The sequence below is a fragment of the Diabrotica undecimpunctata genome, chromosome 5 (genome assembly GCF_040954645.1).
Source record: "Diabrotica undecimpunctata isolate CICGRU chromosome 5, icDiaUnde3, whole genome shotgun sequence".
In the NCBI taxonomy this organism is placed as follows: domain Eukaryota; kingdom Metazoa; phylum Arthropoda; class Insecta; order Coleoptera; family Chrysomelidae; genus Diabrotica; species Diabrotica undecimpunctata.
This window is the reverse complement of record NC_092807.1, coordinates 154,948,318-154,962,814: the sequence shown is the minus strand read 5'-3', so window position 1 is coordinate 154,962,814 and position 14,497 is coordinate 154,948,318. Positions and strand designations below refer to the sequence as shown.

The 14,497-nt window shown below is 34.5% G+C and overlaps 1 protein-coding gene across 3 annotated transcripts in view; it reads right to left on the bottom strand.

Annotated features, from left to right (window-relative positions):
• LOC140442020 (uncharacterized) overlaps positions 1 to 14,497 on the bottom strand; it is a 1,060,727-nt gene that overhangs the window by 126,505 nt on the left and 919,725 nt on the right. For all 3 annotated transcript variants that reach the window (XM_072533056.1, XM_072533055.1, XM_072533057.1), the window contains 2 exons: positions 4,861 to 4,979; positions 591 to 918 (listed from right to left, as the gene is read on the bottom strand). In XM_072533056.1, the coding sequence (XP_072389157.1) occupies positions 591 to 918; positions 4,861 to 4,979 (447 nt within the window). The remainder of the gene's footprint in view (positions 1 to 590; positions 919 to 4,860; positions 4,980 to 14,497) is intronic.

Here is a 14,497-nt window from a genome sequence, read left to right as displayed (position 1 = left end):
TTTCTGTACATGGCCATACACGGCCATGTACAGAGAATGCCATATGACAAGATTCCAAAACAGATTTTGACGTGGACACTACAAGGAAGATGAAAAAGAGGAAGGCCGAGAAGAAGCTGGAGAGAGGGAATTGAAAAGGAACTAGAGAAAAAAAAATCCCTCCAGGCCTATGGTTAAATAGAGAAGAATGGCGGTTAGGAGTCGGAAGGCGTCGGAGAACGCTGTGAACCGATAGTAGTAGTAGTAGTATATTTTTTTCACCAAAAACTTCCTTGAACGAGCCTAAGATATTAGACTTAGAACAATAATATATAAATTAAAAATTAATGCATGCTGATGATATACTGTTAGGTTAGGTTAGGTTAGGTTGGGTTGGGTTAGTAAGAAACTGTGAAAATGATTTAGAATACACACTGGAATAGTAAAGAAAAGCTACATCTAAACCAAGAATAGGATTTTAAAAGCAATAGCAAAGCTATAATCCATAGGGATTGTAACGGTTAATGAATGAGTAAATAAATTTTAAATATAGGGTATTTTAATTGCTCATACTATCACAGATTTTAATCAAATAAAATAAAACGCTTTACCTTAGCTGGATCCGTGGCTAACAATTGCTGTAACTGACTCTTGCCACTACTTGGTGTCACAGATGTCGTAGTTGAAGTTGTGCTTGTAGTTGGAGGTGGAGCGTATTGAATGCAACTGGATCCATGAGGTGAAGCAGCGTCACCAGAAGCAGCTCCTTGTGCGGGTGATAAAGTTGTACTTGTAGTATTGACTGTTGTCGTTGATGATGAGCTATGGTGGTTTTCTGTATGCCTTCGTAAGGATCTAGCGTCGCAATAGCTCTTACCACAGCCTTCTGCCTTACACTCGTAGGGCTTTTTGTTTCGATGCGTAAGCATATGCCCATTGCTGTAAACAATATATTCTTAATGTATTTAAAAAAATATTTCATGGTTTTTATAGTAAAAATATTGGAAAGTACTACAACTTTTTGGAATTGGGAATAAACACCTATATGACGCAATGGATAAGAATAATGGTAACAGTTTTAAATAATACAATAATTATGATCTGGTATTGGTTTTTGGTACAGTTAAACTTCTGTAAGCGACCACGCCAATACAGAGATCACCTACGTTTAATGACCTTGTAACATTTTTTTTATAGTTAATATATTAAATTATTTCTAATCCCTTTACCTCCGTGGCTGATACGCCCATGGTCGTATTTGCAAATAATTTATACGCGGTTGGTCGTGTTGACCAATAGGAAATTTGATTGGAATTTACCGACTATCTCAAAAGACGGAAGGTCCGACTTATTATTTTGGTTAATCCTTAGTTAATCTCTTTCCGGTTTCGCGTCTGTTTCTTTTGAAAAATTTGTTAAATATCGTCGAAAGCACGTCTATAGTAATTTTTCTGTAAAAACCTAATTCCGGAAATTTTATTTTCGTTACGTTCCAAGTTACTAGTACCGTATTTACCTAGAACTTTCCTATGGTCGTTAGAACTTTACCTTCTTAAAAATCTTATCATTTTTTCGCTCTTTAAATAAATCAAACGCAGACTTATGCGCGCGTCCACCCCAATAGTTTCCCAAAAATGTCCCCATCATCGAATTCAGGCGTTACCTCAGTACATTGTAGGCAGTAAGTGAAGTTACACGCGCCTGAAACGCTCTGAGGTGTGTCAAACCCCACCTATGTACTCGCGTTTGCAATTTTGACATTATAAGTAAGTTTTTATTTTTGACTTATTTGAATCTGCATATTCAATTGTTTAATTTTTTAGCTAAAATATCATGTCATACGAAGCGGAACAGAAAAAGCTTGAAGCTCTATGGGCTGAAATTGATGACGATGCCATCGAATCGGGAAGCGATGACGATATTGATCATATCTCTGAAAGCGACCACAACACCGACTCGGAGCAGGATATCGCAATAGTAGATGTAGTTTCTGACGGAGATTCAGACATGGAGACATCAAAAACAGAACTTCAGAATGAGACGGAAAATAAAAGTACTTACGGACCTACAAGAAACGAAGAAATGTATCTCGGAAAAGACGGAACACAATGGAACAAACTTGCTTCAAATAATAAACGGGTTTGAACAAGATCAGAGAACATTATTACTTATTTGCCGGGTGTGAAGCATTATGCAAAAAATGCTAAGCGTGCTTTAGATTGTTGACAATTGTTTTTTGACCGACAAATGATCGAAGACATAGTGCGTTGAACCAATCTCAAAATTCAACAAAAATTAATTGCATATCAAAAAAAATGCATGGTGAAACCAACCAATGAATGTGAAATTAAAGAATTTATCGGACTTCTTTATTTAGCAGGTATGTTTCATTCTAATCGTCAGAATTTGAGAGACTTATGGCAAACAGATGAAACTTGTGTCGATATATTCCGCAATACGATGTCTATAAATCGTTTTCAATTCCTGATGGTCTGTCTTCGGTTCGATAACATCGAGAATCGTAAAGACAGATTGGCGATTGACAAATTAGCTCCAGTTCGTGGAATTCTGGACAAATTTATTTAAAATTGTAAGCAGGCCTACACTCCTTCTCAATATGTGACGATAGATGAGAAGTTGCTAATCATATGTAAGGAGCACTGAATAAATTCCAGAAATGGTTTATTAAATGCAAGATCGCCTTAAATTCCAATAAAACACAGGATGTCATGTTTAGCCATCAAAGAAGTGTACCAACTCGAGAAACCAGAGAATGGATAAATCAAGCAAAGCACTTCGGGGTGATACTCGACAAAAAGCTCACGTTTACCGAGCAAGTCAGACAAATATGTGTATGAAGCTAAAGCGCTGAAAAGTCAGCTCTCAACACTCATAAGTAGAAGAAGCAAGTTAAGATCTAAAACCAAAATTAGAGTTGCAAAGAGCATAATCAGGCCTGTCCTAACGTATGCTTTCGCTGCTTGGGGACATACCTGTAAAACCAACAGTAAAAAAATCCAGACAACGCAAAATTAACAAATAATAGATGCTATAAAAATACCCAGATACGTACCATTGAGATATGTACAATGGATGAACAAGGATAAGAAGTATTCAATGGATTAAGAAATCATCCTAGCAGAATTCTAAGAGAGCTGACGAATTACAGTGAGAACATACGGACGGTACACAGAAGACCTAAACCACAGATAACAGGATATAGAGAAAACCAAAACGAGTAAAGAAGAATGAGATAGTCGCGCAATGGTTCCAAGAACGAATGTAAAGTTAGACAGGAAGCAACCAAAAAATTACTCTGTCGAGAGGGTACGCAATAGGCTTATATTAGATTAAGTATAATACGGCCATCACACATGTGTGTGATGGCCGTATAAACCTGGGAATACACACTTCAACACACGCACACTTTTAAGTTAGGTAGTTAGGTAGTAACTCTACTTAGTTTTAGGCAAAAGAAAAAACAACCAAAGAAAATAAAAAAAAAACAAAAAACGCTGTCTGTCGTCTAAGTCATTGCGGAATCGCTGAAGTAGATATGTTAACTAAATAAATACATGCATCAAAGGTCCGTCAGGTCTTTTATAATAACCGCAATAGCGCAGTAGGCTCCTCAGACAGATAATGTAGATCTTTTCGTGAATTCCGAGCACTGAGGTCATGTGCGGCATATATGGGCTCGGTGGCCGGACCCCACTCGGATGCTCAGCCGGCGAGGAAAACAAAATTTATTTTGCCAAATCGGCGGCTGAGTGGCCGAACACACACATTTTTTCGGACAGGAAGTCATTAACCCGGGTTGATGGCTTTCTGTTCGAAACACATAATTTTTTAGGGACTCGAGACCCGATGTCAAGTTAAAGTTACTTAAATAGGGTCAGTAAGCTGAATAGGGAGAAAAGCCGATATGTGTGCTACCCTTACAGTTGGGTGCCCTAACCACAACCAATAAAACAGAGGGTGTTTCATTACTCAGGGCACCCAAAGTAACTTTCAGATCATAAGCCTCCTCACTTAAGTCACACATAGAGGAGGGGTGTAGGAAAAGCCTGTGGGTCAGATAGATACCACTTCAATAGCAAAGTGTGACTGGTTTGATCTTTGAACATGTGGATCTCACTTTAAAATGATATACAGCGCGTGTGTGTGTTCAATAGCGATAACTTCATAATGGTTTTGTCCTAATTTGTATGTTAATAATTGTTTGTCCTTAAATATTTGTTTATTGGAGAAATAATTTTTTAAACTGCCACATTAGATTGTCACTTGTCAGAGTGGTGTATAATTTTGAAAAAGTTTTACACAGGATTTTTGTCCACTTTTTTTTATTCACTACAATAAAAATCTCGAGACTTTATCTCTTTCTGCTGCAACCTCACACAAGCAAGTATTTTATTTTATTTTGTAAATTATAAAATTTTTGTAACACTGTTGTAACACTTTCGTCTAAAGATGTTAGAAAAATTTAAAAAAATATAACGAAATCGTTGATAAGAGTAAACTTTGGCTTTTAATATTTTTAATATTCAACTGCTAATCCAATGAACCACCGTTTTGAGTTTTATATGATATAGACAGCTGTTGTTATCATCCCATTGTTTTATATTATTATATATATATATATATATATATATATATATATATATATATATATATATATATATAAATATATATATATATATATATGTGTGTATTGTTTCTCATTTTAATACAAATGCAATGATAGCAAGCCGACCATTAACATAATTAATTTTAGTTTCGGTCTCAAAAAGGCAAGTAAGCATAACTTGACGGTCCTGTTCTTATTTTAATTTAGTTCTCTGGCATAAGCTATCGTTAAAGAAAAAACAAGGTAATACTTACAGGTGGTCTTGCCGCTTAAAAGCCTTTCCGCACATGTTGCAAATATATTTTCTTTCATCACTGTGAGTCAGTTTGTGTTTTGCCAAGGCAGAGGCGTTTCCAAATACTTTGGCACAGACCTAGAAAAAAGTGCATTCATGTTAAAACAAAATGACAAAAACAATAACAATTATGCCACATTAGAGTGATTTATAATTCCTTACACTAAGATATTTTCAAGCGTGACCTTATAATGTACTAGACATACTTTTGTATAATATTCATCATAGGTTTGTTACTTTTAAAGCAAAACTTTATACAATTTTGTTTCAATTATTTTAAAAAGTAATAAAGAATCAAATCCCGAAATTATCGTATAATATGGTTCATTAAAATTTCTTTTAAATATTTTCATAAACTGAAAAAGACAGAAAAGATTTCATTTCACGTACAAAGCGTCTATGTATCTGTTGATACGCATTTCCTTAATAAGTCTCATCAGAACAGTTATTCATAGCCGTTCTTAACGTGTAAAATAATCTTCTCTGTCTTATTAGGAAGCAACAATAAAATGGCTTCGTTATGGACGCAATAGCGACATCTGATAGAAAAATCAGTTTGTTTCGAAACGATCTTACCGATTTTCATAAACATTTATTTGTGTATATTTCATCTTCTTCTATCTGTACCATGTCCATTAATAAATGGCTTTCATAATTTTATTCAACACAGCTCTGAAGACTGATTGTTCATGACATGAAGTTCTTATTCGACCACGACTAGTCTTTTCACATATTTTGTCCTAAATAATAAAATGGAGGGCTGGGGTGCTTGGACTTATAGTGTCTGCGATCTACCACAAAATGTTTAGAAGAAAAACGTTAGACTACTCTTGTAAATGTTTACAAATACAAAATAGAATTAAGCCATCTAGTACTAATAGTTGACAAATAATTATAATCTGAAATTACTAATTTCCTTTCGATGTTGATACATGACACTTCATAACACCACAAACTTTTTGTAAAATAGTACTTAATTACTGAGTGCCAACTGCAAGCACGATTTGGGATGTTCGTCCATTAGGCGGTTGAGATTTTCTGATATACCTATTTTCATTTCTGAAAATGGAGATTTGCGTAAGTATATTGATCCAAACCATTTGATTTGATTTGATATTTGATTGACAAAACCAACTGCAGACTATCGCTCTGAACACAAAATTTTACAAGCAGAATTTCGTATTAACTTACACAGTAAAACAATCACAAATAAAAGACAAAAATTGATTCAAAAACACCCGGAAAAGTTTAAAGAAGCATTGGTAGAAGCTGACCTACCAGAGACTACCGGATATGCTGATAAAACGTGGAAATACACAAAGAAATGGATCACTGAAGCCATTAACAATACTAATCCCAAAGACAAAACAGCTAGGAAAAAACATTGGATGACTGAAGAGACTCAATCTTGTAAAATAAAGACGAAATCTTCGAAACGGCACATCAAAATCAAAACAAAAAGAAATAGAGATATGCACCAAAAATACAACTATAAAACACTTGTGCAGAAGGGACAAAAATAATTATATTAAAAACATATGTGTGCAACTAGAAGAACATGCTGACCGCCAAGAACCTAGAGAACTTTTCTCAAAAGTCAAGTATCGAGCTAGAGGATTTAAACCGCAGACACAGATCATCAAAGATAATAGTGGAAATACCATAACAAACCCAGACGGTATGGCAGAGGTGTGGAAACAATATTGCGAAATACTATTCTCTAACAACGACCCAGACAATAATACAGAGAAAAGAAGATATAAAAAAGAATCTCAAATATTGAAATCAGAAATTAAAGGCAGTTAAGAAGCTAAAATTCAGAAAAACTAAAGGAGAAGATGAAATAACAGCTGAAACAATCAAAGAAATGGAAGAATTAGAGACGAAAATAATGCTTAGAATTTGCAATGAGATCTGGAATACCGGAAAGTGGCCAAATGACTGGAGTAAACTCACGTTTATTCCCATATATAAAAAGGTTCACCGACAGATTGAAGTAATTACCGTACAGTAGCATTGATATCACACGCGAGCAAAGTACTTCTAACCATTATCAATGAAAGACTAAAATCAATTTTCTTACCACAAATTCCCCAAGAACAAAGCGGATTCGTCATAGATAGAGGAACAAGAGAACGTATTCCTATTTATTCGTCAAATTACCGAAAAATCTAGAGAGTTTAACATAGAAACATATTATGCTTTGTTGACTATTCCATGGCCTTCGATACCGTAAAGTAGGATAAAAATGTGGCATATACCTAGAGAAATGGGTACGCCAGAACATCTAATCTATTTATTACAAAAACTATATGTAAATAATACTGCTAATATAAGAGTTAATAATGTGATTTCCAAAAATTTCAAACTAAAATCTGGAGTTCGACAGGGATGCATAATATTCCCTATTCTATTCTTATTATATAGTGAACATATTATGCGTCTCAAGTTTTTGAGCAATGGCAAGGTGGAGCAACGATAGGAGGGAGAAAAATCAAAAACCTAGGTTATGCTGATGACACTGTTATATTGGCGTCATCACTAGAAGAACTGAAATAAATCATGAATGGGCTAGGCATGATAAGTACGGAATATGGTCTGAAAATAAACATGCAGTTAACCAAAGTGATCCTCATCGATACAATCAGAAACAACCAAGCAGAGATAAGATGGCAGGTTACAATTTTTGAATTAACATATGTAATCAATTGTTTGTTGTTTGTTTGTGTATTTTATTATTTTTTGTCATAATTAATACTATATAATGTCAGACCAATAAAATACACTACTCAAAATAATCAAATCTTACTAAGAGTCGTATCAGTTCTTTTAGAAATCAGCTGTACATCCAGGTAGCAGTAATGATGGAATAGTTATTCCGAAAACGTTCTGTGATGTAGCCCGATAGGGTTTTTGTTATTATACCTTTTATAAAGGAATTTTTAAACAAAATGTGATACATGGTATACAGCCAACTACATGAATTTAGTTTCCTTGTCGAATTATTAACAGTGCTACCTCTGAAAGAAAAAACAAGCGAAGAAAACATTTACACAAACTTTCTAAATTTTGTAAACCAATATGAGCTACCGAATTACAAACTCGTGAGCATTACAATGGATGACTTTCCATGACTGGCAACAAAAATGGATTTGTTGGATAGTGTTAAGCGAATAATGACTTCCTTTAATTTTCAAGTATACAAAATACACTGCTCAATTTTCTACAAAATACGCTTTAAGAGTGGTATCAGTTTTTTTAGGAACCAGCTGTACATGTTTAGAGTCACTAAATACATGGGCAAAAACCCTTTAAATATTATATGATAAACTTTGAGTTATTTCTTGATAGTTAAATATTAGGATGTTTAAGATTAAGATTTAGATTAAGACTCCGCTGAGGTTGTTAGTCCTTAGACGAAGTGTCTGTTAGGACTTGTTGTTATCAAAATTAGTTCTATATTATAATATGTCGATATCCTTATTTAAAAGCTTTAATTGCAATCATCTTAAAATAAATAATTTGACATTTGTCGGGTTTTGGCAGTGAGCCGACGATATGCAAAAACGGATATTGTGTATGCTGATGACAAATAACCTGATTTAATTTATTTTCGTTTACATATTTTTCAAATTAATGAACTTAATTATAATTTTAACCTGCATGGAAATCGTAACGCGCGCATAATTATTTGACTTTAATAATAACGGGGTGATTATTGTAATTAACCGTGCACAGTCAGCCGGAAAACTGCGAACACTGCGACCGATATTCAGTTATCCGTTGGTTTTGTAGCTTGAAGCTAATAACAACACGGCCGTTGATAAACGGTCAGAGCAATAACCCCAACTTTACCCCCAAGGTACCAGATTTAATTCTCTGCTGAGTAATCGATTCCCATTTTTCACGCATTGGGATTTGATATATTTGGTTATCCATTATATTTCGTGAGGTAACCAAACGACCCAAATTTCTTTCTAATTGTAAGTAATAAAACTGAGATAAGCTTAATTTGTTATTTTAATGATGATTGATACTACACGCAATCATTCTGTATAATAATTTTAATATAGGGGGTAAAAAGACTAAACGAAAAAATGATTATAGCACGTTAATAGCATATAAAGACTATGAGCTGTTTTCTTTTATAAGATTATCGCTAGAGATTAGTTTACAACGCTATATTATGATTCTAGTAATTAACGCATAATTTGTACATTATGCATCAACTGTGTACTTTTAAGTTACTTTCAAACTTAAGATTTGCTTAGCAGTATTTCTTAAATTTTAATTATTATGGAATCTGTGCATTGCAGTCTCGCGTATAGCTATATACTTGGACTTTAAACAAGAGCAATACCGATAAAGTAGAGGCCTTCGAAATGTGGATATACAGAAGAATTTTAAAAATACCTTGGCCAGACAAAATAACAAATAGTGTAGTTCTTCGAAGACTGAACAAAGAACGGGAGCTGTTGGTCACCATCAAGAGAAGAAAGTTGGAATATCTTGGTCATGTGATGAGAGGGAAAAAGTACCGATTGCTCCAGTTAATTATCCAAGGAAAGATTCAGGGCAAACGAGGCGTAGGAAGACGACGTATATCTTGGCTGCGCAATTTAAGAGACTGGTTCCAGTGCACATCTAACCAATTATTTAGAGCAACAGCTTCAAAGATACGAATAGCAATGATGATTGCCAAACTGCGTAGCGGAGAGGGCACTTGAAGAAGAAGTATAGCTATAGATCGACTGTCTTTAACCCATTAGCGCTCAGTGACAACTTTGGTTGCAAGTGATTTTCAGTTTTCAACACCCATAAAATCGCATGTTTATTATGTTAGGTCTATTTTTAGGTGGTATATAATTTTTAGAATGTCTACACGTATTTTTGACCTACAACTATGCTTGTAAACATGTTAGGTGCTTGCTATAGGATTTTTAGTATGTATCTCAACATCACAGTTTTGCAGCAACCAAACTTGGTCCTAAACAATGTAAGTATATTAAACGTATATTAAACCTGTCTTGATGGCATGCAACATGTTTTGCATTCAGGTGTATTATGGTGTGTATGTGATGTGGCTATACAGGCGAATTCTAAGGATATCATGGACAGACAAGATAACCAACGAGACCGTATTACGAAGAGTGGGCAAAGAAAGAGAGGTGATGTATACCATTAAAAGGAGAAAGTTGGAATATCTCGGACATATAATGAGAAACACCACTAAATACAGATTACTGAAGGTAATCCTACAGGGTAAAGTATTCGGAAAGCGAGGAATTGGGAGAAGGAGAATATCATGGTTGAAGAACCTGAGGAAATGGTTCTCCACAACAACAACGAATCTATTTAAAGCATCAGTCAATAAAATAATTATAGCCAGAATGATTGCCAATATTCGGAACGAATAGGCACTGAAAGAAGAAGAAGAATGGTGTGTATATGTAAAAATAAATCTTTATTTTATTTTTGATGTTTTGTCAGTAAATAACGATAAATGTTGCTCAGTTTATCTATGTCAGACTTTTTATTTACACAAGACGAATTGGATTGTATGAAACACATTTCCAAGAAAACACGTTTTGAATGGTTGTTTTTTCTTTTTTTGGATTGGATCCGTAACTTTGGGATAAGGACTGGCTCTGAGGATCGGGGCGTATCGGACTTGGCGAGGAAGCGGGTCACGGCTGACGTGCCGGGCCTGGGCCAGGTGCAGTGAGCCTAATTCTTACGAGTTGGGTTTCATGGATCCGAGTTCGGTCCCGTGCCTTGGCCTCCCGCGGACCGTCTTTCTGCGAGGCTCTGAGTTACTTTCGGGTGCTTAGATGTCCTCTTCGGCCACCATTCAACGGTCAGCTCAGAACTGGCAATAAAACTGTTTATTCTATACCGTGTGCCAATTGTAAAAACGTGTACATCGGAGAATCATCTCATAATTTTCACAGTAGAGTGATCTCACATCGCAGCGACAAAAAAACTAAAAAAATAAATGCATGTGTGCTGACAGAACATGCATTAACGTTAAAACATGAATTTAATTTCGATGATTCCTGTATTTTGGCAAAAGAAAAAAAACATTCAAAACTTTTTTTCTTGGAAATGTGTTTCATAAAATCCAATACGTCGTATAAATAAAAAGTCTGATATAAATAAACTAAGCAACATTTGTTATATACTGACAAGACCTTAAAAATAAAATAAAATTTATTTTTACATACACACACCATAGTAAACCTGCAGGCAAAACATGTTGCATACCATCAAGACAGGTTTAATATACTACTTCCATTAATAAAACATGAAGAACACCTAATTACATTTTAATCATACTTTTTTGGTTTTTTCTTACTGTTCTCTATGGATCAGTTAAAACATACCATTAAAAGATGTCACAAATGAAGTTTAATAATCATTAACTAAATTTTAAAATGTATTTTGTTCATTATTTTATATGTTATATTTTATATGTGTGTTATTAATGTTGAGTGTCATACATTATATAAATAACCTCAACAACTAGTAAGTTGCACTGACAAGTTGTAATATATTGTAAATATTTACACATTCTTCTAATTACAGTGTCTTGAAAAAGGAATAAAACAATTCCGAAAGCTAGACCAAAAGTCAAACTAGTATTTCTGTAACATCCCGGCCAAACTTTCTGACTGCAGCCCTAATAAACTGTGTTGTTTGTTTATATCAACAGTCCGGCTATAAGGCTATAAGGTAGTTATAGTTGTAGAAGCAGTGTGGAAGCGTCGATTCGAAGATATATTACGATATTTCCATCTAAATGATAACTTGAAAATAAGCACTGACGGTTTTACAAGGTTTGTCCTATTATCTAAATAATTTATTCAAGCATATACCAGTTGGAAATTCAGTTGTTATATTATGTAAGAGCATAGTTCCGTATTATAGAAGTCATTAACAAAACAATTTATACGGGGCAAAACTATTCATTTTAAGTTTAAATTGTTATGCTGAACCATACTACAGTGCACATCTAAAGCTTTCTCATGTTGGACTCTGACGAGGAGGAAATGTAGTACTGAGACTTGCTGAATATGCCAACGTTCCTAACGGAACTAAATTATATTTTAAAATCCCATTTACTTATGTGTCCTTACTTACAAAAAGTGTTTAAACGAGGCTTGGGAGAAACTTGAACGTTGCAAGAAGGTAGAATAGAAAGAAATCTGAAAGAATCTCTTAAGAAATGTTAAAGGGGGACAGCATATTACACAACTAAAAGTTAACAGCTATTAAAAGTAATGAAAATACTGTTATTACAGTATTGTAAAATTGCTACACAAAAAAAATGTTTAAAAATGTTGACCTAAATGATTAGTTCATTGCTTAATATAGATGCAAAATCTTCAATAAAAAATAGTGTTAGCTGCTTTATGCCTAGTCTGTGGATGAATGTACCTTGTGTTCAAGGTTTGCTTCTATATAAGCTTTAAGGTCACGAATTACCATACTTGCAATTTAAAAGACAAGAAGTATTACAGTTTTTTTCAAAATATGAATGTTGTCCGACTAAACCTGGGCCTTATACAACTAAACAAAATGTGCCAAAGCAAAATAACATACTTGTGTAATAAATGTACTGTGCATCTACAAGTGATTGTCTTTGAAACTTTTTATAAATAATTTCCTTACTATGTATACTCCTATACTCGCAGTGGAAGTGGACCCTGTGGTCACTCCAGGACACTCAAACACTTCTTGGGCATTTTTTTGGAGGTAAGATAAGGATTTATGATTAACTTCTATTAGATAAATAATCATCTCACCCCTAAGGTTTATATTAAATAGCATACCAAAGTGAGACATCTCACTCTACCCCTCCAACGGTTTGTAGAAGATGTAACACCAGTTGTAGAAATGAAGAGACCTTATTTTATCTTAAGCAAGTACTTTACAAGAGATTTATTTGAACGTATGGCAGAGTTCACAAATCTGTATGCTGTACAGAATGGTTTTCCCCAACGATTGTAGAGGAAGTGCAAATTTTTCTTGGTATACATATACTTATGGGAAATTTACATTATCCTAGAATTCAATTTTATTGAGATGCAAAATTATGAGTGCTCAAAATTGCTTTAAGTAGATTTTACTCCTTGAGGCAAACTTTACATTTTGTGGATACAATGGATGATGTTGGGCATCAGTACAGGTTTTGGACAGTTCGTCCATTGTACGAAACAATACGCGCCCGTTTGCTGTCACTCCCATTGGCGACAAATCTGTTTTGATAAACAAATCGTGCTGTTCAAGGGATCACTCAATATGGAGCAATATATAAAAAGCAAACCAAATCCATGGACTATAAAAATATTTGCGATCTCCAATGCAAGTGGGCAAATGTTCGATTTTATAATTTATTAGGGAGCTAAAACAGAATTGGAGCAAACATAAATGACAGTTTTTGGTGGCAAAGGCATGTCTGTCGTTTTAAAGCAGCATGATTATATCACAGAGGATAATCTAGTAATTGGTTGTTACAGATTATGCGCCAAAAAATATCTTTGCATTTGTACTGTACGGTAAAATAGATTCAGCAGTCCTACCTTCTTTGCTAATAAAATAATGAAAAACCATGACCATGGTACTGAAAAAAAATCATCAAAGATAGGGAGCTAATCATGACAAATTGCTTTGATAACAATCTTGTAATAATTGTATTAAATTATACAAAAATTGGGAAGATCGACAAATTTAAACGATGGGACAAACAAACAAGATCTATATAGAAATAAATATGCCACACGTAATTTGACAAACTCAATTTTTTTGTGTGCACACATAGTATGTATATATTCAGCCTGTTGGAATACCTGGCTAGAATATAGAAGGCAAGCAACATATATTTGTAAATACCAAATAAAAAAATCTTATATTTAGTGGACTTTCGCTCAGAAATGGCTGAAGTTCTTTTAGCTATAAAAAAACAGTCAATAGAAAAAAGAGGATGACCGCTTACTATAATGCCTAAAAAAAAACACCTGAGATTATTTATTTATCGTATGGCAATTACAACACATTTAGAACAAATACACAAACACTAGTAATATAGGTATTTGACAAACGTTAAATAGTTACAAACAAACATCAAGTGTATTTTTATAATCAATTGACTCGGAAGTTCCAAACAGGAAGTCTTCAGGGCTACCATTGTAGGATCTTGAGGGACACTCTTGAATAATATGGTCGATGGTTTGGTTCTCCCCACAGTCACATTGAGGAGACGGGTTCTTTGCCCATTTATGTAGCATGTATGCCTATGCATATGCCTATTTAAAGTGGATCATGTTTTGCGTGGAAGATCAAAACCTGGTGGCTTGTGGGTAATGCAGGGCATGTTATTTTGCCATTCGTTCCATTCTTGGGACCATGCATTCGTGATGTTGAACTCCTCATGTATCATTCTTGCCGTTTGTATTGGTGGTTTTCTAGAACGGAGACGGGTATTTCGTGCATCCTCGGTATCTTGGTGGATCGGCAGGTTTATATTGTTCATGATCTTTTTGTATTCACGTGTAAGTGCGTCGACTCGTCGTAAATATGGAGGTGGGATGTGACTT